The sequence below is a fragment of the Phocoena phocoena genome, chromosome 2, assembly GCF_963924675.1.
Source record: "Phocoena phocoena chromosome 2, mPhoPho1.1, whole genome shotgun sequence".
NCBI lineage: Eukaryota > Metazoa > Chordata > Mammalia > Artiodactyla > Phocoenidae > Phocoena > Phocoena phocoena.
In genome coordinates, this window is record NC_089220.1 from 613,148 (window position 1) to 637,675 (window position 24,528).

At 68.5% G+C, this 24,528-nt stretch overlaps 1 protein-coding gene across 1 annotated transcript; it reads left to right on the forward strand.

Moving 5' to 3' along the window:
• The first annotated feature begins 4,928 nt into the window (after positions 1–4,928).
• On the forward strand, positions 4,929–24,210 carry AKT1 (AKT serine/threonine kinase 1). Its single transcript, XM_065871868.1, has 13 exons — positions 4,929–5,021; positions 16,437–16,565; positions 19,081–19,192; positions 19,298–19,445; positions 19,751–19,882; positions 19,964–20,029; positions 21,132–21,200; positions 21,342–21,467; positions 21,557–21,685; positions 21,782–21,996; positions 22,425–22,512; positions 23,243–23,345; positions 23,554–24,210. The coding sequence occupies exons 1-13, from the start codon at positions 4,976–4,978 to the stop codon at positions 23,631–23,633; spliced, it is 1,443 nt and encodes a 480-aa protein (XP_065727940.1). The 5' UTR covers positions 4,929–4,975; the 3' UTR covers positions 23,634–24,210.
• The last annotated feature ends 318 nt before the right edge of the window (positions 24,211–24,528 follow it).

Consider the following 24,528-nt stretch of genomic DNA (forward strand, 5'->3'; position numbering starts at 1 on the left):
GCCACGGTGGCCGGTGGGTCTGGGTCCTCTCCTTGACATTCTGTCTGGGGGGGGCAGGCAGGAAGTGTTCTAGAGAGGGACTCTGCTTTACCTCCGGAGGCCAGAGGAGGGCGCTGGCCCTGCCCGAAGAGATGCCCCAGCCACAGGGCAGGCTCATGTAGGCGCTGCACGGAACGGGGTGTGGGGCTCACCGCAGGTCACGGGCCCTTGGTGGGCGCACCAGGCAGGGAGGCCTCCTGGAGATGGGCCAGTGGTGAGGAAGCCTGGAGGTTTTGCACCACCGTGATGACACCTCTGTCCAAGACGCTGTCTTCAAATGGCCAGCAGGCCCGAGGACAGCCTGGGGAGTCACCACGTTATCCACGAGAGGGCGCCCTCCCGGGGCCCCCAGTGGCCCTCGAGGCCACCGGGCCTCCTCTGCCTTCTCCTCAGCGTTGCCAGCGCAGGATGGGTGGTGGGTGCGGAAAACCCTCCTGGGAGAACGGTGGGTGGGTGGGATGGTCCCAGAAGGGGGTGAGCGACGGCCAGGTGCCCCCGCAGCACGCGCCAGTCGGGCCTCTCCCCTGGCCCCTGGAGGTGGGGCCTGGGGGTGCACATTCAGAGCTCACGCAGCTGGCTGGGGTGGGAGGGTGGGGTGCCAAGGGGAGAAGCCCAGAACGGGGTGTCCTCCCCCGGAGGAGCGAGTGTCCCCCCGAGCAGGGGAGGCAGTCCTTCCCTCAGGAGCGGCCTTCTCTCGGTCAGCCCCAAGAGGAGGGGACGGCGGAGCCCCAGTGCCGGCTGCGGACGCTGTCCTGGGTGCTCAGCTGCTTCTACCTCTGACCCAGATGAAGTGTCTATACCCCCCCAGGCTGAACTCTGACCCTGGACGAGGAACAAAAATGTCCTCCTCCCCCCAAATACATACCAACCCCAGAAAGGTAGCCCACAAGTCTTCCTTTTACAAAAGGCTTACCATCAACTTGGAGGCCTCAGGGTTGGGGGGAGGGGCAGCTGTTGGAGAAACTTGCGATCAACAGGGCCCAGGGAGGGGTCAGGGTGGGGAGTTGTCTGCAGTGTCCTGCTGGCCCCTTAGCTGTCCCCCAGTGGACCGTGAGTGCCTGGGGCCCAACCAGACATTAGGGAGGATCCTGGGCTGCCTCAGCCGTGACCGCTCTTCTCTGGAGTCTGCCCCCTCCAGCACCCCCTCTGGGTGTCTGTGCCCGACTCAGGGCGGTCACTCCAGGCCAGGTGTGCTGGATGAAGCGGTGCCAGTTGGACGCCCCTCCACTGGCCCCTGTGGCCCTCTTCTCCCTCTGTCACCACATGAAGTCCCCGTCCACTTTCGCAGCTGCCAGGTGTCAGTATTTTCCTTTTGGGGAAGGGGAGCTCCTGGCAGACCCCAACCAGGGAGCAGGCCTCGCACTGCCGGTCACTCCAGGGCGAGACCCACAGTAGGCCTTCAGCACACAGACAGATGACCGATCGCCCACCTTCCAGCCAGCCTCCTGCACGACCCCCAGGGGACCTGCACTAGTTAGGGTCCTTGGATTGGGTCTTTTAGGACCATCTCGGCCCCTGCAGCCCTCAGCTCCCGAGCTTCAACTACCCACTTGGGGCACATTCTAAAAGTCACACTAACCTACACCCCAACCCCACCCCCGCCCGATGGAGGCAGAAGCCCAGAATTCGTCCCAGACCGGCCCTTTGAACAGAGTCGGGGCAGTCCTGGGCCGAGAAGTGCGGGCTCACCGGACAAACTGGGAAACCAAGGCCAGAGAGGACGTGGCCGGGGGACAGGCCCCGCGGAGGAGCGCAGCGGTCCCCGTCCCCGAGGGCCGCCCGCTGCGCGCTCCCGCTCCCGGCGCCGCGCCCTCGCTCGGCCCACGGTGGGGGCGCCCCGAGCGGCGGAGGCGGATGTGGGCGGGCGGCCGGGCGGGGCGGGCGCGGGGCGGGGAGAGGGCGGGCCGGCGGGACCGAGCGCGGCGGGCGGGCGGCCGGCCCAGCGCAGCAGCGCAGCCAGCGCAGCCCGGAGGAGCCAGCCGGCGGCCGCGCACGAGCTCCGGGTCCGGCGGCGCGCGAGGCCCGCCCGATCAGCGCCCGCCGCGGCCTCCAGCCCGGCCCCGGCCGGCCGGCCCGCGGGGATGCGGAGCGGCGGGCGCCGGAGGCCGCGGCCCGGCTAGGCCCGCGCTCGCGCCGGACGCGGCGCCCGGTGAGTCCCCGCCCGCCCGCCGCCCGCCGCCCGCCGCCCGCCGCCGGGGCCCGGATTTCCTCCCTGCGGCCCGGCCGCTTTGTTCGCGGCCGCCGGGGCCGGGGCCAGGGCCGCGCGCGGGTGGAATGGAGGAGCGGGAGCAGGAAGTGGCCGAGCGCGGCCTGGGCGGGGAGGGCGCGGGCCGCGCCGGCGCTGGGGGTGCGTGCCTCCGGCCCCGGCCTCCCGCATGACCTTGGGGAAGCGGCTCCGCCGGGCGAGGCCCGGGCCGGAGCGGAGGGGTGCGGCCGCGCGCGGGGGGCCGGGGGGCCGGGGCACCGTTGCGGCCGGGGGCTGCCCGGGCGCCCGGCCAGGGGGGCCCCGGCGCACAGTAGGTGCTCAGGGGGCCGAGGAAAAGGCTCTCCCCGGCCCTTGTTGAAGTTTGTGGGTGGACCCTTGGAAGGGACCTCATTTTCCCATAGACAAAAAGTTGTCCATGGTGGCTGGGTGCCCAGGCCCTCCCACAAAGGACTGCAGCCCTCCTGGGTCCTGAGGCTTGTTCCTGAGCTGGGTGGGTTCTGGAGGTGCTGCCCACCCAACCCGGAGGCCCGGGGCAGCTGATGAACTTGGTGGGTGGGATTGGTTCCCGAGTATTGTCGCGGTGGACAGAGCTGGGGCCCTGGGCCTGTGCTCTGTGGCCAGAGGGCCCCCGACATTCACTCCTGGCCCCCTCCCACCTTGCTCAGGCCACCCCTAACTGCTGTGAGCTCTGGTCCAGGTGGAGGGTGGGGTACACTTGTGGGGCTTGGTTCCCTGCCCCCCAGCTGAGCATCCAGTTCATAAACCAGTGTTTTGGACGCAGGGGGAGGGGGCCCTTCAGAGCACAAATTATTCTTATTTTTTTAAGGTTGTGACTTAAGTAATAATAGCAGTAATTCACCTTTGTGGTGAAGTCACTCACAGGACAGAAGCGGCGGGAAGCAGAGGTCCCGTCCGGGCCGCCCACCCTGTGCCCAGAGGCAGCCCGGGCCTTGGCTCGGCGCGTGTATTTCTGGGCACGTGCACACCCTGTGTGTGCGTAGATACACTTTTACACACGGGGCCGTCGGCAGCTGTCTGACTCTGTCAGCACCAGGCCCTGCTCAGGCCCCAGTGGGGGTAGGGGCACATCCAGAGGTCTTTGAGTCCAGCCCTCTGCCTCCAGGCCACGCCTACTCAAGTGTCACCAGAGCCCCCTGTGCCTGCCAGGTGGGGCTCAGAGCCCTGTCCTTGGTGGTACCTCTTCCAGTCTTACTTGCCATCCCTGCCTGTGGGCTTGCTGAGTGTGTTGGGCAAGGAGCGTCTTCCCTGTCCCAGACACAAGGCAGTGAGTGGCTCTTCCTGTCCTTCCAAATTTAGCCCAAGACAGTCAGTGCAAAGCGGCCTTCTCTTGGTGCTTAGCCCATGCCTCAGGAGGCCAGTAGGGTGGGCTGCGGGAGAGTGTCTAGGTGGCTGTAGGAAGACCCATGTTGGAGGTACTCAGGGTCTCTGCCCGGCCTGGGTGTCCCCGAGAGGAGTCTTTCCCGGCCTGCCCTCATGAGTGCCCAACTGGAAGGGTAGCAGAGGACTGCTCATGGGGAGAGTGCTCTGTCCCAGGATGCTCGGAGCTGGTGATGTGAGAACGGGGTTTTGAGGGATGCCTAGGAGTTCATCCAGCAGGGGAGCATTGGGGTGGGCCACAAAGGATCAATGGCCAAAGTGTCCGCTCAAGAGAAGGCTGCTGGTGGGCCTCCAAAGGGCGGGTGCCAGTGCCTCTGAGTTTGCACAGTCCTCCCCATTTGTTGCCTCCTGGAAGCTGTAATTACGGGTCTGTAACCACCCTGGACTGGGTACTCCTTACAGACGGGACTCGTCGGAACCCCTCTTTGTCCCCAGTGCCCAGCACTGAGCCTGGCAAAACCAGAGATGCCCAGCACATATTGGCCGAATGAATGAACCAGATTCAGACCGGCGGGGGCGCTGTGGTTTAGGAGGGGTTCGGCGTTTCTGTGGGATGGGGGTGTGTAGGGGGTTTTCATGTCACCCTGGAGGGCTCCGGGCTCTCATTTGTACCAATTACCTGCACTCCTGCCCCTGCCTTCTTGAGACGTCACGTTTGAATTTCTCTCCTTTCCCAGTCTGGGGCAGGGAAGAGGAGCTCTGGACTCTGCCTGGGAACCCCAGCCTCTGGGCAGGAACACCATGGACAGGGAGAACTGGGCACCCTCACCAGGGGATTGGGGAGGCTGAGTGGTGTGGGCTGAAGCAGTCAGAGGGGCTGCCTGGAAGAGGTGGCCTCCGCTGGGCCGGCAGGTTAGGGAGGCTGGGATATACCAGGAGGGCCTTTTGGGGACAGGAGTGATTTGTACAAAGGTCAGGGGAGGTGGGAATGGGTCGGTAAGGGGGGCAGTGAGCTCTGAGGGCTTGGGGTTCCAGGAGGGGTGGTGGCAGGGGCTTGAAGCCCAGGGGGAGGGGAGGCCTGGGCCCAGGGAGCAGTGTGAGTGACTTTGTATCAGGTGCCGTGGCGGGAAGGCAGAGCGGGGGCCAGCGGGGGCTCTGGATGCTAAGAGGGCACAGGTCGTGTGGGAAGGCACACCCGGGCTGAGTCCCCAGGCGCTACGGGCCTCCTGGGCTCACCTCGAGGTCCGAGGAGTGTCCCCAAGCCCAACACAGCCTCACACTTCCCTCTGCTTCTTCCAGAGGCTGTTGACAGCCCGCTGGGCTCTGGGAGGACCCTGCTAGAGGCGTGTGAGCGAGGTCTGGGCCACGCAGGCCTGCGGGAGCCCCGGCACCATGAATGACGTGGCCATCGTGAAGGAGGGCTGGCTGCACAAACGAGGTCAGTGCCCGCGGGGCCGGCCGGGGGTGAGGGTCCCAAGTGGGCCTGTGGCTCCTCAGTGGCTGGGGGCGGCCTGGGCCGTGGCTGCCGGGCGAGCGAGGCCTCCCTGGGCTCCTGGACCCTCCTGGGCCGGCCCGGGTGCGCTTTGGGGCCCAGTGTCCCCACGGCCTGGAGGGCATGGCCTCGTGGGACCTCCCGGGCGGGGACGTGTGCCCTGGGCCGGCGTGTAGCCCATGAGTGGCTGCCTGGCTGGGGCCGTGGGCAGGAAGAGCCACCCGCTTTCCTGGAAGGCAGTGAGGACGCTGGGGCCGGTCCAAGGCCTGGCGCATTAGTGGCCCGGGGCGCTGCCCGAGGGCTCCTGAGGGCAGGGCAGGGCTGCTTGGCCTGGCTGTAGGCGGGAGGGGGCTCCGTGCCACCCAGTGGCCCAGCTCGGGGCGGGTTTACGCTGGAGCTGCTGAGCCAGCTGGCCTGGAGCCCCCTCAGCCTCCCCTGTGCTCACTCATATGGCCCTGTGCCCAGGGAGGGGCTCAGTGAGGAGCTGCTGGGACGGGAGCTCAGGCCTGGGCCCCTCACCTTCCGGCCCTGCCTGCCCCACGGCCCTCTGGTGCTTAGGGGCCGGTGGTTGGGGGCTGGACAGGCCTCCTGTCCAGGTGCCTGGGTAAGTCACTCCCTCCTGCTCCAGGGCGGGGATTGGCCAGTCACCACCTGCTCCCCCAACTTGCTCTTCCTCCAGACCTGTTCCCTCCTAAAGCTCTGGCGATCCCATGCTAGCTAGCCACTAGCCACGCCACTCTTCATGCACACCCTCTGGTGAGGGTGTCCCCGTCCCCACCTCGGGATCCCACGGGCTGTTGGGAGGGGGAACCTCAGACATAGGTGGAGCACACAGGGAGGCACGGCAAAAGTGGGTGTCACGAGACTGGGTTTTGTGGGATGCATAGGAGCCTCCCAGCAGAGCAGGCTGGGAAGCTGCAGGAGCTGCGGTGGGCAGCACAGGAGTGACGGAGCTGAGACCTCAAGGGGCTGCAGAGGGCACGAAGCAGGGGATCAAGGATGTGGTCTGCTATGTGTTTTTAGAGCTCACTTAGGCGGCTGCCGGGAGGACAGTGCACTGGGCCTCAAGACGGAGGTGAGGTGGCCGCAGGGGCCTGTGGTCCGTGGCGAGCTCCTCCAAGGTTTCCGGCACCCAGCGGCCTTCTGGATCCCCTCCCCCAATGTTTACCCCTTCCTGACCCCCAGGAGTACCACTTCTTGTGCCTGGAGCCTCCCACCCCCGCTCCCCATCAGGTCCTACTCTGTCTGCCTCACCTCAGCCCTCTTTGGTGGCAAGGCTGCCCTCTCTGACCCTGGTCCCCGTCCTCCCCTCTGTGCCTGGTGGCAGCACAAGAGCACACGGGGACCGGTACCCCTTAATCCTTGGCAACTGTTTGTTAACTGTTCGATTAAGGATTGACCTAGGAGATGCCTAGGCCTCAGGGCTGCCAGGGCTCCTGTCCCAGTTACCGGGGCATCCACTGGCCAGCCAGGCTCGGGTGGGAGTGCCCCTCTCACGCTGGGTAAAGTTTAGAGTGCCGCCCTGGGTGGGTGCGCTGGGGGCTCGGGGTGTCGGGCCCAGCGGGGCATCCAGGGAGCTGGGCTTTGACCTGACTCGGCTGCCCCATCCCTGTGTCCTTCTCCAAGGGCAAGTCTGTTGACTCCGTGGGCCTTGGTTTCCCTATGGGTACAGTGGTGGTGGGCAAGGGCCTGGTGGGGTCAGCCCTGGGGCAGAGTGCAGCCAGACTTGGGCCGGGACAGAGGGTCCTATGCGCCCACGTGCCTCCTCTCTTCTTTCTCCAGCCCACGTGCCAGCCCAGGCGGTGTGTGGGGCGGCGATGTGGCCCTGGCCCTCTTGTAGCCCGGGAGGGGCTGTGCCGTGTCCCACCTCCACTGCCTGCCCTCCGCTCCCCGTTCCCAGTGACCCCGTGGGAAGCTCTGTGTGTTGCAGGCTCACCCCACCGCCCCCACTGCTGTCTTGTTCTCTCTGTCCTCTTGTCCGTCTCTCAGTCCGTCTTTTACGAATCTGTGCTTTCCCACAAACGTGGGCTCTTCCTGTGTGCTGGACTTTGGGGTGACTGGGTGAAAGGAACAGGGGTCATGTGGCCGAGGGGTGGGAAATGGGTGGGCTTGGGTTAGATGTTGGGGGATCGAGGAGGACCCCGATTTGGGGCTGGAGGTACGCAGCGGTGCCATTTCCTGAGACTGGGGTGGGGAGGCTCGCGTACCCTTCCTGGGTGTGGATAGCGTCCTGGCCTTGGTTGTGCGCGGGCGGACGTGCAGGCCGAACCCCGCGTCACGGGCAGGAGGGTGGACGGTTTGAAGATGCTTCTGTGTACGTGCTCCGCTCCCAGAACCCTCCCTCACCTGCAGCGTCACACCCACCCCCTGGCCCCGGCCCCGCCTCTCAGGACTGGCTGGAAGAGGGAGCCGGGCCTCCTGTGGGGTGGCTCTGGGTAGAGCTGGGGGGTCCCTGGGCTGGGAGCGGGCGGAGGGCTCCTGCAGCAGTGGTGTCAGGTGCCACCGCCGCCCTGCCCCCTTCCCCCACCGGGGGTCTGATCCCCAGGGGGGTTTGGGGAGCTCTGGCTGTCCTCCAGCTCCTCGCAGACCCCTGAGGCCCCCCACGCTCTTGCTTCTTGTTACGTAGGTTGGGGGGCTGTTGTGGGATGAGGGCCTGCATTGCCCACCGTGCCGTGTCTGCCCTGCGTCCAGCCCAGGGCCTGCACGTGAGGGGCGAAGGAACCTTCGGGGCTGAGTGGGTGTTGAGAGTTGACCCAACAGCCCGTTGGCCAGGGTCAGGGCAGGACAGACCCCCGGCCCCCAGCTCCTTCTCCCGCCCCTCAGGGACATGGGCTCCCTCCCTCCCATCTCTGGGGAGGGCCCGGGGCTGCGGCCCTGGTGTCCTGATGCGTGTACTCTGGGCCAGAGCCGCCGAGGGGCAGAGGAGAGCCCGGGCTGGCGGCTGACGCCACAGCTCGAGTCCCAGCGTGGTGCTGCCCTGCGGCACCCAGCAGGCCCCCTGGGCCTCGGTGTCCCCGGCTGTCCCCAGGAGAGAGGGGTCCAGCCGCCCAAGGCTCAGAAGGTGGTGAGGAGGGCTGAGCCAGGTGGGGCCGCAGGGACCGTGTGCAGATGTCCTGCGAGACGGGTGGACAGCCCGAGCTATGGGTGGGTGTCCCCAGAGGTGGGCAGCCTTCCTGATGAAGCGGGACGTTCTGAGTGAGTGACGGGCAGGCATCCCGAGCGATGGGCAGCCCCCCCAAGCTGTGGGTGGACAGCCCGCGTGGTGGGCAGCTGCCGTTCAGCTCCAGCCGCGGGTGCCGGGGGCCGGTGGGCTCGGTGTGGCTCAGAAAGTCGCCTTTCCAAAGGTTTGGTCTGTTACGTGCACTCTCCTGACGTCTGAAGGCTGACAGTTTAAAAACCTTTCCTCCTTCAGGATGCGGGTCTGGCTGGGCTTGGCCTGCGGCCTCGGGTTTTGTCTTTAGGCTGTGTGCGGTGCGCGAGGCCACGGGCCTGAGTCCGTGCAGCTGCTTTGGGACGTGTCCCCAGGGCCCCATCGTCCCTGCCCACTTGCCCTGGTGCCCGCCGGGCTGTGCACCACCTCGGCTGCAGCCCAGCCCCACCCGCGGGTCCCACCCTTGGAGCCCGTGGAGGGCGCAGGGTCTGTGGGCGTCCTAGTTGTCTCCAACCCATGGACGCGCCAGCTGGGCCACATGGGCCGGGAGAAGGGAGGACGGCAGTGAGATGCTGTCCACGGGGTGAAGGGAGGGGCTGAGGGTCTGGGTGGGGGTGGGGCACCGGCCTCGGGGACCCCTGGGCTCACGTGGGCCAGCTGCTGGCCTGGCCAGGAGGGTCCGTTAGGGCAGCCAGCACGCCGCAGCCCGGCAGGGGGGTGCTGAGGGCCGGGGTGCAGGAGAGCTGGGCTGTGGGCACGGGGTCCCCCGTGCAGGACCCTCCCTGGACGTGACCCCAGGTGAGGTCTGCCCGGTGCGTGCACACGTGGGAGGCTAGCGTCTGTGCGTCACCCTAACTACCCCTACCCCAGGAGCGGCGGGCCTGGTGGTGCCACGTGTTCACGGGGCTCGGTGGGGCTGGTCCCTGGCACGTCTCAGGCCTGGCTGTGCCCCCACCCACCCACCCACACGCAGCCCATTTCTGGCCCAGACCCTCCCCCCCGTTCCAGGCCCTCGCCATCCCGCTGTGCTGGTCCCAGGCGTCCTGGTGGGGGGCGGGCTTCTGGGCTGTGGTGGCTCCTCCCCCCTACCCTCCCTCGGTCCTGGCCAGGTCCTGCTTCTGGCTGCGGCCCTGGGCTTTACCTGCCCCCCCGGTGGCTCTAAGCTGGGGAGCTGGTGGTCCCACTTGCTGACACAGACTCCCACCCATCCCCAGTCCTGGGCTTCCCATGGGGCGGGGCCGTGGGGGTGCAGCCCGGCTCCCCTCCAGAGGGGGCGACGGCTCTGCTGAGCGGACAGCAGGGGCCTGTTGAACCCACTTCTGAGCACAGCTGCCTGGGGGCCTGTCGTTGTGAAGCATCTGTGTGCACGGCCCCGGGCCACTCTGCCTGGGCAAGGGGTCACGGGACCGGCCGTCAGGGGAGGCAGGCTGCTCCCTTGGCCCCGTGCCCCAGGCTGGAGGTTGGGGCTGTCCTGGGCCCTCCGCCCCCGGCACCGCAGCGTCCCTGGCGCAGGCGAGGGGTGCCCAGGTCCCCTCCGGGTCTCGCTGCAGCGGAGGTCCACTGAGGCAGGTGCGTGCAGGCGGCCAGCCCAGGGGTGGGAGCAGGTGCGGGGGCCTCTGCTCCGTAGGACGGTGCCTGGGAGGGGGGCCCGTTCCTGGAGGGGGGCCCCTGAGCCCACGGGCGGTGGCACGAGGCTGAGGCCGAGGCCTGCCGGCCTGTGTGGGACTAAGTTTCCTGTTTTGTGAGCCGGTTGAGTTTTCCCTTCAAAACAAACAACGAAAGAGGAAGCTCGGGCGTCCTTGCGCTGGGGGATGAGGGGTCACCGCTGCCCCGGGCCTGAGGGGCCCTGAGCGGGCCGTGCTCCTGTCCGCTTCCTGGCCCTGTGGTGGCGAGGAGGGGGCCGCTACCGGCCGCCCAGCCACCCCAGGGAGCTGAGTGTGCGCCCTGTACGTGGAGGGGAGGGGGGCCTGGGCCGGGTCGCGTCAGGCCAGTTCCTAGAAGTGCCGTGGGAGGGTGGGGGCGGGGGCGCTGGCGCGGCTGGCATCCCCTCTGCCTGGGCGCACCCGGCCAGGCTCGCTGCCAGCGCCCTCCCCGTGGGCCCTCCCCGCGGGCCCTCCCGTAACTGGAGCCGGCGGCCGCCTGCCGCCTCTGCACCCGTAGCGGTGGGTGCCCCGGGCCCCCGTCCACTCACCCCCACGGGTAGGCCCCCAGCCCGGCCCGGACCTGGCCCCCAGCAGCTTGGCAGAGGGCCGCGTGCGCTCACCCGGCCACGCCCCTGCTGCCTTTCTTCCTGTGTCACGCGGGGCTCCTTAACCGTCCGAAATAACGCTCGTGTTTCAGGAATGTTGGCACTGATGGGGGGTTGTCTGGTGCCTCTTCTGCCGCCCCTGGGGGCCTTGGGGTGCGGTCCCCTGGGCACTTGGTTTGGGCGCCCGGATCCCAGAGCAGGCCCAGGACCACAGACCCCCGGCCCCCAGCCTCCTCCCGGCTGGTTCCGCCGGCCCAGAGGCCTCAGCCGGTTGTTCCTGGCAGGGGTGGGGGCCCCATGCTGGCGCTCCACCCCGGGCTGGGGGGGCGGGGTACGCTGTGAGCTGGAGTTTGGGGGCTGTGATGAGCTCGATCGGGGCTGGGGCCAGGGTGGGTGTGGCCGGGAGCATGAGGTGACAGGGCTGGCAGCTGGGAGGATGCAGCCTGCCACCGTGTCACCGTGTCCCCACCACGTCCCTAGCCAGGTCTTGCTGTCCTCACGGCTGTCGCACCACGACGTGGCTCCCAGTTAGGGAATAAGTAAATAAGAGCTGGGCGGCTGGGAGCTGGAAGGCCCCCTCTCTGGAGGGTCCCCCGGACCTGTCCCTCATTCCCTTGCCCCCTCCCCTGTGTAGGTGGTGCTTTTTCCTGGGGGAGGTGGGGTTGGTGCTTGGAGCCCCTCGTCCCCCGGGGAGGGCCCTGGCTCACGGAGGCTGGGGGTCACTTAGACGCCAGGGTCTTGCTCTGCCTCTTCTGAGGGTCTGCAGGGAGGGGGTCTGGACAGGGCCGGTGCCCGCGGGGCTCTCCTTTCCTGTAGCTATGTCTGCAGGGAGGGGTCTGCTGCCACCCCACCTGCTCTCCCGGGAGCCCGTGCTGCCCGTCTGTGCACTCTCGCCCCCCCCACCCTCCTCCTTGCCTCTGCCTTGCCCAGGGAGCCCCGACACCTCCCTTGGTTTCATTGGGTTTATCCTGGGCTCTCAGCACAGGAGTGAGAGGCGTGTCCCTAGGGAAACATTCTGGAAACCTAAAACTTAAGTGCCGTGTGGCTTTGGGCAGACGCTGCCTGAGGGCCTGGGCCAGGACCGGTGGTGGCCAGAGTCCCCTCTGCCAGGGCCTGTGACCCAAGGGGCCAGCAGATGGGGGGAAGCTGGTAGACTGACAGGCCTGGGGGCTGCCTGCCCTGCCTTCCAGGCCCACCCGGCCTGGAAAGTGTAGGCCCCAGATGCCCCTGCAGGCAGAGGTATGGCTGTGGCTGCCCTGAACCCTGGACCCAGCCCAGCTCTTTCCAAGCAGCCCCCCTGAACCCTGCAGTGGTGAGGCCAGGTGCACGTCAGGGGGAGAGCGCGGGGGAGGTGGGTGGCGGGGCGGGCTGGGGTCAGGGGTGGCCCCTTTTTCTGGCCTGTGATGTGTGGTGCCCAAGGAGGAGGGTTTCCGAAGATGGCCAGGAGGGGGGGGGACGTCCAGGCCCAGGTGATGTGCGGGCAGCTGCAGCGAGAGGGGCTGTCGGTCGTAGCTGGTGAGAGGCCTGAAAGCTGGCACCGTCCTGGGGCAGCAGGAAGGGGCAGGGAGACCCCAGGGCCACCTGCTGCACCTTGACGGAGGGGGGCGGGGGCACAGCGCTGCTCCCTGACTGCATCCCTCCCTCTCACCCCGTCTCCCCACGTTCCTCTTGAGTCTGTGTGCACTGGGCTGAGGCCTTGGGCCCCTGCCTGCTTGATGGCAGAACCAACGACCTGCGAAGAGTTCTCGGTTTGTGTCGAGGAGTGAGCCCCGCCTGGGCAGCCGGACCTGGGACTCTGGCCACCATCTGCCTCTCTGTGACCTTGGGAGCCCTCTCCCTTGGGCCTCGTTTTCCCCCAGGAGTGACTGGTCGTAATGATCCCACCTTCTCGGCTTGCCAGGCAGCTTGGGGGCGGCCCAGCTGGGCTCGGGGGGCTGTGTTAGGGGAACCCTCGTCCTCCACCTGTCCCCCCGCTGCCGGGCCGGGAGTGGCCACCTCTCCTCTCCTTTTGTCCACACTGGCCGTTCGTGCCCCCGTGAGGACCCCGAGAGAGCTGCCCTAGGAAAGCGTCCCCAGGAGCAAGAAGCAGGCGGCGTGGCTCGCCCGCCAGACCTGGGCTCCGCCTGAGTGGGCGTGCCCCCTCCCGGCACCGGTTCTCGGGCTTTTGCTGACTGTCCGTGGTCTGGTGTCCTGCCGGTGGGACAGGGACACAGGGACGTGGGGACACGAGACGAGCCAGGCCCGCGCCCGCCCCACGTCGCTCGCAGCGCCGGAGGGGGTGATGGCGTGAGGCAGCTGTCCATGAGCGATGGATGTGGCAGTGGCGGGGGACCAAGTGGTGGCCGCCGTCAGCTGGCACCCGCTCCCCCGGCCTGCTGGGGCTCGCTTCGCTGTGGAGAAACAGCTCAGCGCCGCCTGGCTCCCTGCCAGCCGCCACCTGCCACCGCTGCGGCAAAGCGTTTATCCAGCAGTTTCCCCAGGAGCTGGGGACTCTGACCGTCCATGGAGCTCAGGGTGTGGCAGCCAGCAGCCTGCGCTTGGGGGCTTGGAGGGGCTGAGGTGCCAGGCAGGGGAGGACTCGCGGGTGGCAGGCCTGGGATGCGGGGAGCCTGCGCGCTGCGCCCCTGGGGCCCCCAGCGGCTCGGGTCCTGGCCTCCGCGTCTCCTGCCGGGGGTGCCCTGACCCACAGCGCGGCCTGGGACCCGGGCTGGGAGGTGTAGAGGCACAGGCTGTCAGCCGGCACCCTTCCTGTCCCTGATCCTGGCTGCGTGGCCCCGTCAGGGTGATTTGGGCTGTGGGAGACAAGTGATGCTGGCGAGGAATCCCCCTTCCTTGAGGGTCCTGCAGCCCCTTCCTGGGGATGAGCTGGGATGGTGGAAGGGCCCTCCCGGTGGACGACACACGGGGACGCTGAGGGGGCCGGGGCTGGGGGCTGGGAGTCCCGGGGGGCAGGAGGAGGAGGGAAGCCCTGCCCTGGGCATCCCCCAGCACCCACCCCACCCAGGGCAGTTGCCTCCTCATCTGGAGCCTGGGAGGCAGGTGGGCAGGCCTGGGCATTCGGGGTTCAGGGGGCGTGGTCCCCTTTCTGGTGGCCGGGTGGGGCGCCAGTGTCTGGGAGGGGTGGGTGTGGTGCCGTAGGGCCCCTCCCCTGCCCCGGCCCAGGGCTGGGCTTCTGAAAGAGCCCCCCACCTCGGGGGGCACTGAGGATGGACCCTCCAGGTGGGGGTGGGCACCAGACCACGCGTGCCTCCAAGTGCCCACCCCCAGCTCCGGTCTCCCGACCGGGGTGCTGCCCTGCCCTGCGCGGAGGGGAGCTGGGCCAGCTGTGACGTGGGGCTCCAGGGCCCCGGTCTGAAGCGTTCGCTCAGGTGGGATGGGGTGGGTGGGAGTCCTGGGCTGGGCTTGGGCGGGAGTGGCAGGGACGAGGGGACCCGACCTGGGCCCAGGTCCAGGCCAGTCCCTGCTGACCCCTGGTGTGGCCACTGCTGGGAGGCCACCCGGTGGTGGGCGGTCATCTGGCCCCAGAGACCGGGGACACCCCTCCCCCCCCACCCCCCCAGTTTACGGCGTGGCATCTGAAGAGCAGACTTGGGCCTTCTCGCCTGTTCCCAGCATGGGCTGTTTGTGTCTGTGCTGCTTCATTCCCCTCGCTGGCCCACAGGTGTTGCAGCCGAGAGAACAGAGCACAGCCGTGGCCAGGCATAGGGCGGCCACCTCCTCCCCTCGCCCCTCCTGTGTACCCCCCGTCCCTGGGCCGGCCGCCCACCGGCGTCCTGTCCGCACTGAACTCGTTCAGATGGAGGCCACGGCCCAGGTTGCGGCTGGCGGTCACTCGGGGGCCTGGCTGGATGTCTGCAGGCGGGAGTGCCCCAGAGGCTGAAGAAAGGGGTCTGTGGGTCTCAGCGCCGTGGCCCTGGCCGCCCCGGCCTCCCCCGCCCGTTCCCACCCCCCGCCCGCCCCCGCAGCGGTCCTGGCTTCTCCTCCGGGGGTCTGGATGCCGGCTGCTGAGGGCCAGGGCCCGAGTGAGGCTGCCTCCCCGCCTGTCGCTTCCACCCGTGTTGCCCGGCTCCCGTCGCCTGGCCCCCCTTCAGTGCCCTGGGTGGGCTTGTGGGGTGAAAGCTGGAGGGTGGGTGCAGGGTCATGTGGCTGGGGGCGGGTCCCCCTCCCAGGGCCTCAGCCACAGTGGGGTCCGAGGCCCAGGCTGGGGCGTGCAGGTCCTGCCGAGCGCGGACGCCTCTGTGGGCACACACGTGCCGACTGCCCGCGTGGGGTGCGGCGCTGGGGGGCCGCCGTGCTGGGCACGGTGGGGGCCGCCAGCAGTTGGTGATCAAGATGGATTCTCGGGGCTGCACGGATGAGGCGCTCATCACTCTCCCCGCGCACTTAGCGTCCCGGGGAGCGGCAGCTGGCGGGATGGGAGGCACTCCATCAGGGGCCGACAGCTCCAGACTGGAGCGCAGGCGGGTGGGAGCGAGCAGCGGGCGCCCGGGATGGAGCGGGGTGGGCCGCCTTCAGCCCCCGGAACCAGCTCTGCTCCACCCTGCACCGGGCGGGGGAGGCTGGCTGGGACCAGTGGCCAGGGGGCGGTCCCCGGGCCCAGGACGGGAGGCAGCATTCAAAGGTGGCCTCACCACCTTCCCAGCCCACGTCCCCAGGAGTCTGGGGGGCTCAGACCTGGGTGGAGACCCCGCTAAATGCTGTCGGGGTGAGGGCAGGTTACCGGCTGACGCCCGGGTCCTCCCTGGCCCAGTGGTGTCTGGCCCGGTGGGGACCCCTGCCTGGGCTCCCTGGGGAAGGAAGGGAGTGGCTGGAGGCCCCGACTGCCCAGCATCCCCCAGAGGCCCTGGGTCGTGCAGGGTGGGAGCTGGGCGGTGAGGCGGGGGGAGAGGCAGAGCGGACCGAGGCGCGGGGCGCTGGGCCTTTGCTCGCCTTCCAGGTGGCTGCGTGCGGGGCCCAGCTCGTGGGGAAAGTCCGGCCCCCTCCCCTCCTGCTGCCCGGTGGCCCTCTGCTGAAGCGGGCACCTAATTAGTAAGCTCTTTGGTGGTGTTCAAACTCCTGGCTCGGCAAAATGTAAATGAAGCGTTTTTTCTGGGTGTCAGTATGAAAAATGGCACCGCTGGCACGTCGCAGAGGACATCTGCTCTGATTCCTGAGTGCGAGCGCCTGTTCGTGGCTGATGCTAGAGCTTCAGGGAGAACTTTCCTGGGCACCTGGGTGACCCGTGGGTGGGATGCGGGGGCCCAGGACGGCAGGTCCCAGCCCGAGGACCACACAGCCGCCTTCTGGGTCTGGCTTCACAACAGCGCTCAGGGCCCCTGGACAGCAAGTGTTGTCACACGGGCAGAGGGGGCTCTGTCCCGAGTGCCCATCCTGGGGACGTGCTGCAGGTGGGCTCGTGTCTGCCAGGCAAGCCCCCGTGAGTCGCACTCTGAGTGTGAGGCTGGCCCCCTCACTGCTGGATGCTAGCTAGGCTCCATCCTCTTGGCAGGGGCCAGCTGCGCTGGGCAGCCCAGTCGCCACGGTCATCACAGTAGCTGCCGCGTCCACCGCCTGGCGGCACCCAGGGTGGGTGGGGAGGCCTCTTGGCCCTGAAGCCCCTGGCGGGTGGCTGTAGCTGGTCCCCACGCTCTGGTTGGAGACCCGCTGGTTTGGCACCACCTCCTCCAGGAAGGCCCTCTGGATCGGGCCGGCCTCCTCTCAGTTGTACCGCTTCCCCCAGGTCCAGGTTCAGGGCTGGCACTTCATCAGAGGTGATGCTTTCATACAGTGAAACCTGTCTGCCCACCCACCCTCTGCCTGCCCCAGGGGAATCGGGGTCAGTGCCCGGAGTTGGGGCATCCTGGGCGCAGCTGTCCCGGCACAACCAGCTGTGACTTACCCCGGGGAGCGGGCTGTGTAGGGGGACGGGAGCGTGGTCCGGCGGCTGCAGCCCCTCAGTGCCTGCCCGCCCGCCTGTCCTCAGGTGAGTACATCAAAACCTGGCGGCCCCGGTACTTCCTCTTGAAGAACGACGGCACCTTCATCGGCTACAAGGAGCGGCCGCAGGACGTGGAGCAGCGCGAGTCGCCCCTGAACAACTTCTCCGTGGCGCGTAAGTGTGCCGGCGGCCGCCCTGGGTCGGGATGAGGGCGCCGGGCTGGTGGGCGGGGCGGAGAGAGCCCTCTGGGCCCAGCGGCCCCACGTGGGGTCCCCCCGGCCGCGGTGTCTGGGGCCAGCAGCCCTCCGGGGACCAGGCTGGGCCAGGGGACCGCTTAGTGGTCGGCTCCGGCTGCCAGGGACCTCCGAGCCGAGCCCGACGTTGTTCCGGGTGGGCTTCTGGAGGCCGGAGGGCCTGGCCTGGGGCAGCCGGCCGACCTGGGCCCCTCCTCCAGTGGGGGCCAGACGAGCCCACCAGGGCCCTTTTTCCCCAAAGCCCCCGGCAGAGGCAGGAAGAGAGTGTGGGGGTGGGGGGCAGCCCGCTTCCCGGGGCCTCCGTCGCCCCAGCACGAGTGCCCACCACAGGTTTTCAGAGACCCCAGCCCACCGTGGCAGTGCGTTTGTTCCCACCCTCAGCTGGGGTGCCAGGGGGGTGGGTGCAGCACTGCTGGCCTGGGGCGTCTCGGGACGCTGAACAAACTTGCACGTTTTCTAAACCAAGTGCTACTGTGGCCTCGTTACGTACCTGCAGGGGGACGGCAGGTGTGACCCTACCCATGGTGGGGGGCACCCAGGCATGGGGACGGGTGGGTGGGTGGGATGCTGGGCCGGGCGGGCCTTCCGGCCTGGTCCCTGTTCCCGGTGCTCTGCCCGGGCTGGCCCGGGACACGGGCCTGATGGGTGAGTTAGTGATGGGCTTGTCGACCAGCACACCCCGGGGTCCACCTGGGCTGCTGTCTGGGGTGCAGAGCACAGTCCTGGCCCCACCCCGGGCTCCTTCATTCAACCCCCACCCTCCGGCTGGCTCTGCCCTCCCTGCCACGTGCCTGGGAGCTCGGGGTCCTCTGGCTGCACAGGTTCTGGTCCAGGGTCTCAGGAGGGGGCGTAGCACAGGTGGCCCGTCCTCGGCTGACGGGGAAGGATTCCCAGCCTCCACGCCTGCAGATCTTCTGAGGTGGGGGCCGTCCTGCCCACCCGCCAGTGTGCCTGGCCCCGTGCTGCAGGGCTTCTAGTGGGAGGAGCAGAGGCCCCGCGCCACAAGGGAGGCTCCCTTGGGGGTGCTTTAGCAGGGCCTGGTTCCTGTGAGCCCTGAACCCCCTCCCAGGCTCCTCAAGTCTCAGCAAAGCAGCAGGTAGAACGGGGGCCTGGGGGTGAGGGGAGGCCAAGGAGGCAGACCCCCGTCCCCGCAGCCTTGTGGCCGCGTGGGAGCCTCACTGCAGTTTGTCCGGCTCCCCGCAGGGCCTCCTGGGTCAGCCTGGGGGCTTCCGGGCTTGGGAAGGATCCTCGGCCAGGGGGATGCTGCCTTGCTGGGGGGCTGAGGCCCCTCGGGAGTGTTCCCCAGGCTGAATGCAGGGGAGCACGGTGGGGGGGGGCTCTCGGGAGGCGCATGGGAGGTGGGCACCGCCCAGAGGGGCTTCCTGAGCAGTGGGTGGGACTGGGGCCCTGACCCGGGCATTAGGCCAGCAGGGGCTTCAGACGCAGGAGCAGAGGCGTGCGGGAGGGGGGAGCGGCTGTGCGGGGGCCTCTGTAGCAGGGGCTCTTCCTTGGGGATGGGTTCCAGGGTGGAGAGATGAGAAGTCAGGCCCTGGGTGGGTGTCAGGCGCCCGAGCCCTGGGGGCTCCCGGTGGTCTCCGATGGGCTGAGCGAGTGGGAGGGGGCGTGTGGGGACCCGGAAGGCTGGCCGCACAGGTTTTCCTCTCTCCCCTGCCCCGTGTAGACACAGGCCGCCCTCCGCATAAGGCTGGGCCCCCAGCCCCCTCCTGGCCCCGCGGCCTGGCAGACCATTCCTCGCTCCCTTGCACTCGGCTGAGGCCGGCCGGGGCCCCTCGCGGTTGCCAGGGCCTAGACGCTGGAATGTCGGAGACCCCTGCGCTGGCCCCGCGGCCCCCTCCCGCCTCATACAGGCTGGGCTGGAATCCAGCCCCTCTCCGGGCCTGGGGCACCTCCACGGTTCCTCGGCTGCAGGTGTGCGTGTTCCAGGTGTGCATGTACCTGTTTTCACTCCCGTGTGCACCTGGGGGCATGGGCAGCAGTGTGGGGAGGGTGCAGCCCCAGTGGCCTCGGGGGTGGACAGGCAGCTTCTCCGGAGGGTGAGTCACTATCCCTCTCCGTCCCGGGACTGGCCCTGCGCCGCGAGGGGGCCGGCAGAGCTGGTCATCGTGAGGCTGGGAAAGCGGTGGGATGGTTCTGTTCGGGGAGGGCGAGCTGCCCTCGCAAACCCCTCACCCTCCGGCTGGTTGAAGGCCGTGTCCTGGCTGGCAGGGGGGCTTGGAGACCTAAGGAGGGACCACGGAGGGTTGACCGGCCCCCAGACACCCCCTGAGGGGCGCTGCTGAGCTCTCTGAGCAGGGTCCCAGCTGGAGTGGGGGTCCTGGCCCCCTTTTACAGGGCGGGAGACCGAGGCTTGGGGAGGGCTGGGCTGTGGCGGGTGGGCCGGGGCTCAGTGCAGACAGATGCTCGCCTGCCCCCAGAATGCCAGCTGATGAAGACGGAGCGGCCGCGGCCCAACACCTTCATCATCCGCTGCCTGCAGTGGACCACGGTCATCGAGCGCACGTTCCATGTAGAGACCCCCGAGGAGCGGTACGCGCTGGAGACGAGTCCCGGTGCCCCAAGCCCAGGGACCTCGGAGGGGGAGGCCCCAGACCTGGGCGGGGCTGGGGCCTCAGCCGACTGACTGCCCTGCAGGGAGGAGTGGACAACCGCCATCCAGACGGTGGCCGACGGGCTCAAGAGGCAGGAGGAGGAGATGATGGACTTCCGGTCGGGCTCGCCTGGCGAGAACTCAGGGGCCGAGGAGATGGAGGTGGCGCTGGCCAAGCCCAAGCACCGCGTGGTGAGGCCCGGCCCTGCCCTTGGGGCCCTGCCCCGCCCAGCTCCTCGCACAGGAGTGAGGGAGGGACGCCAGGTTCGGGAAGGCCCCGGGTGCCGTTGCTCCCACCGTCCCCCCGAACCCCAGGGCTCCAAGTCGGGGCGCACAGCCCCGTGGTCTCCCACGAGTCCTGGACCTCTCGGGCCCCACCTGTGCTCGGCCCCGAGGCTGGCCGCGGTGGCCCCGGCCTCTGGCACCCCTCACCACTGTTGGGCCTCCAGCAGTCACCATGCTGCCCCCTGACCCTGGTGCCTGCCCGCTACCCGCAGACCATGAATGAGTTTGAGTACCTGAAGCTGCTGGGCAAAGGCACCTTCGGGAAGGTGATCCTGGTGAAGGAGAAGGCCACGGGCCGCTACTATGCCATGAAGATCCTGAAGAAGGAGGTCATTGTGGCCAAGGTAGGGGCCGGGGCCGGGGCCGGGGCCGGGGCCGGGGCCAGGCCAGGCGGGGCGGGCGGCTCAGTGGGCCCTGTTTTCCAGGACGAGGTGGCCCACACGCTTACGGAGAACCGCGTCCTCCAGAACTCCCGGCACCCCTTCCTGACGGTGAGTCCCCTCTGGACCCCGGGGGACGGCTCGGGCACCAGGTGCTGGGGTCGCGCGGTCACTTGCACCAACCCCTCCTCCCCTGTGAATCTGGTGGGCTCAGGGCCCCGTGGACGGCGGGCGGGCCTCCAGGAGGGGCGGGTGGAGGTGCGTGGTGTGGGGTCGCTGGTGCACAGAGAGGGCAGGAGGCCTGGCCTGCCCTCTGGCCCGCTGAGACCCTGGGGGGCCACGCTCCCCATGCCCACCCTTCTGCACGGTCTTGCACTGCTTCCCCTTTGAGGCTCACTCCGGGGGGTCCCTGTCCTGGGGGAACCCGGGCCAGGAGGGGTGTATGGAAAACCCCTGGCCTTCTGGAGCAACAGGGAAGTGCCCGGAATTAGGCTGCCAGGCCCAGCCAGCTCCGCCCCCAGAAGGTCAGCAGTCAGGCGGATGGGGCTCAGGACTCAGGCCTTGGGCGACCCGGCGCCGGCCTCTGACCACCGTGGGCCCGTCCCCTCCGCTCAGCACAGCTGTCCTCGCTCCAGGGGACGGTCTGATCCGAAGCAGGGGCAGAGCACTGGTCAGACTTGCAGCGATGTTTTTCCTGACACGTTTTCTTATGAGAAACATGACTTCAAGAGCAGACATCGTGTTTGTTCGTCCAGACGTTACTCGTTACCGTGGCTTTGCCTTGTCTGCTTCATTTTGCTCTTTTTCCCTCTGTCTGGCTGGAGGATTGTGAGGAAAAGGCCAGGCAGGCTCTGTCGTGCCCTCCACCCTCCAGTGGGTCCCTGTACGGGACGCTAACGTCGCATTCCACACATTCCCTGGTCGGTGCGGCCGGCCTGGCCGTGCAGGAGCCCAGAGCCGGGGAGGATCTCCCGTCCGTGTTTCTGTGAGCAAGCAGTCATCAGCGGGCCTTTCTTTTAAAGCGAGGCCGCCTGTGGTTTCAGGTGTGAGGGCAGCAGGGCCGGCCCTAAAGGGGCGCCGCCTCTCGGTCCCTGGACCTGCAGCCACTCGGCCTCGGGCGCGGCCGGTGGGGCAGCAGGGTATCCCCTGCCCTGAACAGGGCGAAGCTCCCGCCCAGCTTGAGGGCCGGGTTCCAGCTCTGCTTCCCTCACAGGCCCTGAAGTACTCCTTCCAGACCCACGACCGCCTGTGCTTCGTCATGGAGTACGCCAACGGAGGCGAGGTAGGGCCCGGGTCCCGGGGCGGCCCTTTCTGAGCCTCGGGTGTCTGGGTGGCTGCCCTCCCCGCTCCCCGCCTGGTTAGGGTCTCCGCCCCGTGACCCTGGCCCAGGTCACCGGCCCCGCTCAGGCTCCCCGTCCCGCAGCTCTTCTTCCACCTGTCCCGGGAGCGGGTGTTCCCCGAGGACCGGGCCCGGTTCTACGGCGCCGAGATCGTGTCTGCCCTGGACTACCTGCACTCGGAGAAGAACGTGGTGTACCGGGACCTCAAGGTGGGCGGGGCCGGGGATCTGGGGCGGGAATGGGGGCGGGGCGTGGAGGCGGCGTGGAGGCGGGCTGACCCGGAGGCCGCCTCCTGCAGCTGGAGAACCTCATGCTGGACAAGGACGGGCACATCAAGATCACGGACTTCGGGCTGTGCAAGGAGGGCATCAAGGATGGCGCCACCATGAAGACCTTCTGCGGGACGCCTGAGTACCTGGCCCCCGAGGTGCGCGTCTGCCGCGCCCCGAGTCCCCCTCCCCCCTCCCGACCCCCGAGTCCCCGTGTCTCAGGTGCCCTCTGAGCCCGTGCCCTGCAACCCCAGGTGCTGGAGGACAACGACTACGGCCGGGCGGTGGACTGGTGGGGGCTGGGCGTGGTCATGTACGAGATGATGTGCGGCCGCCTGCCCTTCTACAACCAGGACCACGAGAAGCTTTTCGAGCTCATCCTCATGGAGGAGATCCGCTTCCCACGCACGCTCAGCCCTGAGGCCAAGTCCCTGCTCTCAGGGCTGCTCAAGAAGGACCCCAAGCAGCGGTGAGCCCTGCCCTGGGCTGCCCCCCGGCCACCTGTCCCCCGAAACCCCCAGGGAACGACCGTGCTGGTGGCCGTGTGTGATGTCCCGGGCGGAGGGCCTGCTCACACCTGCTCGGGAAGAGCCGGCCCTGCCGGCAGCTCCTGCCCACCCAGCACCCTGCACCTGCTGCAGCTGCCCGGGCCGCTGCCTGTGGGGGGAGGGGGCTGAACCTTGGGCCCGGCGGGTGGCGACCCCGTCACCGCGGCCTCCGTCTCCCACAGGCTCGGCGGGGGCTCCTGCCCACCCAGCACCCGGCACCTGCCGCCGCTGCCCGGGCCGCTGCCCGTGGGGGAGGGGCTGAACCTTGGGCCCGGCGGGTGACCGCGGCCCGTGGGGGAGGGGCTGAACCTTGGGCCCGGCGGGTGACCGCGGCCTCCGTCTCCCACAGGCTCGGCGGAGGCTCCGAGGACGCCAAGGAGATCATGCAGCACCGCTTCTTCGCCAGCATCGCGTGGCAGGACGTGTATGAGAAGAAGGTGCGAGGGGCCTGTGTACGCCCCTCCCCCCACGCCGCTCACACCCACCTGCTCACACACCCCACAAGCACACGTGAGGGGCCTCGGCAGCTGCTTCCTGCACGTGTGCCTCTGCACTTTGCCCTCGGAGGGACCTGGGAGCCCCAGGCCTGGCCCGTGCTGGTGGGGTGGCCAGCAGGCTTAGGACGGTTGCCCCTAGGCGTGCTGGGTGCCTGTCTCCAAGCATGCTTCCACCCGGTTTCCAGCCCGCCCCTCCCCTGCAGGCCACACATGGCCGGCTGGGCCTTTGTCCCTGCGAGACAGGGCTCTCCACCCTGCTCTGCTCCAGCCAGGGTCCTGCCGCCTCCTGGGCCTCCCTCCAAGGGCTCTAGTCCCAGCCCCGACCCGAGAGACCCCCTGCTAGTTCCCAGGCAGCCCTGCACCCGGGCCCGGGGTCGGGGGAGTGGGGGTCCTTCCTCCCGCCAGCCTGTCCCTCTGCAGTTGCCCTTGCATCCTGCGTGGTGGTGAGTCCTCTCTGTGGCCTGACGCTGCCGGGCCACTCTGCCGTCCGGGGGCCCCGCAGGTGGATGGATCCCTGAAGGGCGAGGCCCCAGAGGGGACGTGGGCAGAGGAAGGCCTGGCCCCAGCCTTGGCTCCTGGGTGGGTCCTGAGTTGGGTCCAGGTCCAGGTCCAGGTCCAGGTGTGCCGGGCAGTACAGGGCGAGACCTGTAACGCAGCCCCCTTCCTGCAGCTCAGCCCACCCTTCAAGCCTCAGGTCACGTCCGAGACGGACACCAGGTACTTTGACGAAGAGTTCACAGCCCAGATTATCACCATCACGCCGCCCGACCGAGGTGAGGGGCCCTCCCTGCAGACGCCTCCCTCCCCCCAGGCAACAGAACTGCGCGCTCAGCATTGCACTGGGAAGGCCCCTCACGGGTGGCCGTCGGGGCGGGAGGGCCCCCGGCGCCGGGATCGTGGGGCGGGGGCTCGCTGAGGCTGGACGCGGAGTCTGGGAGGCGAGCCCTGGGGCCGGAGCTGAAGCGCCCCTCCCGCCCGCAGACGACAGCATGGAGGGCGTGGACAGCGAGCGGAGGCCTCACTTCCCCCAGTTCTCCTACTCGGCCAGCGGCACGGCCTGAGGGGCCAGCCGGCACGCTTGGGACGCCGCCGTGGGCAGCCAGGTGCTCCGGACGAGGGCTTGCAAGACTCGGGAGGAAGCCTCGCACGGATGATCTGTACTTAGTGTTTCTTATTTCCGGATGCGTTTGGGCGGAACCATTGCCGTCCTCCAACACGGATGGGAAGACGCCCCGTGCTGTGGGCAGGGCTGCCCGCCTTGGGGGCGGTGTCCTTTCCGCCAGCCCGGCCGGGAGGAAGACATCCTGCGGTTTTTCTTAATTTATTCATCCAGTTCTCCAGACGTGGCCGCGGCCTTCGGAACAATTAGATTCGCGTAGGAAAACGTTGAGGACTTCTGCAGCCAAGTGCAATCGGGCCTGGGTGGGCCCTGCCCGCGGCCCCTCCGTCCCTCTCGCCGGCTGTCCCTGGCTGCCCCTGCCTCGGCCCGGCCCGCGGGCCCCAGAAGCCACCTTGCCGTGGTGCGCTGGCCTGGCCCCCTCTCGCTCTGGGTGGGGCACGCAGCAGCCCCAGCACCGAGGCTGGAGGAGGGTGGCCCCTGCAGTGGGGTTGGGCCGGCGTTCGCCGGCAAGATAGAGGAGCCAGGTGACATCTGTTGCCGAGTATCGCGCTGTTCGCGTGCATGCTGGGGCTTCTAACCTCAGGAGAGGGCCCTCGCTCCGCCCCCTTCCCCATTGGGACGGTCTCACCCGATGGCTTCCCCTGGTAGCACCTGTCCTCGTAGAAGCTTCACGCCTGCTGTTGCCCTGGCCCCACCTGACACCCTTCGGAGGGGCCGTCGCTGCAGCCCCGTGTCTCCCGGCCGGACGCTGCGCTGCAGCGTGGCGTTTTTTTATACTCAGCTTTAGTATTTTTACTATTATGAGACTTTCCCTCCAAATTCTTCAATAAAAATTG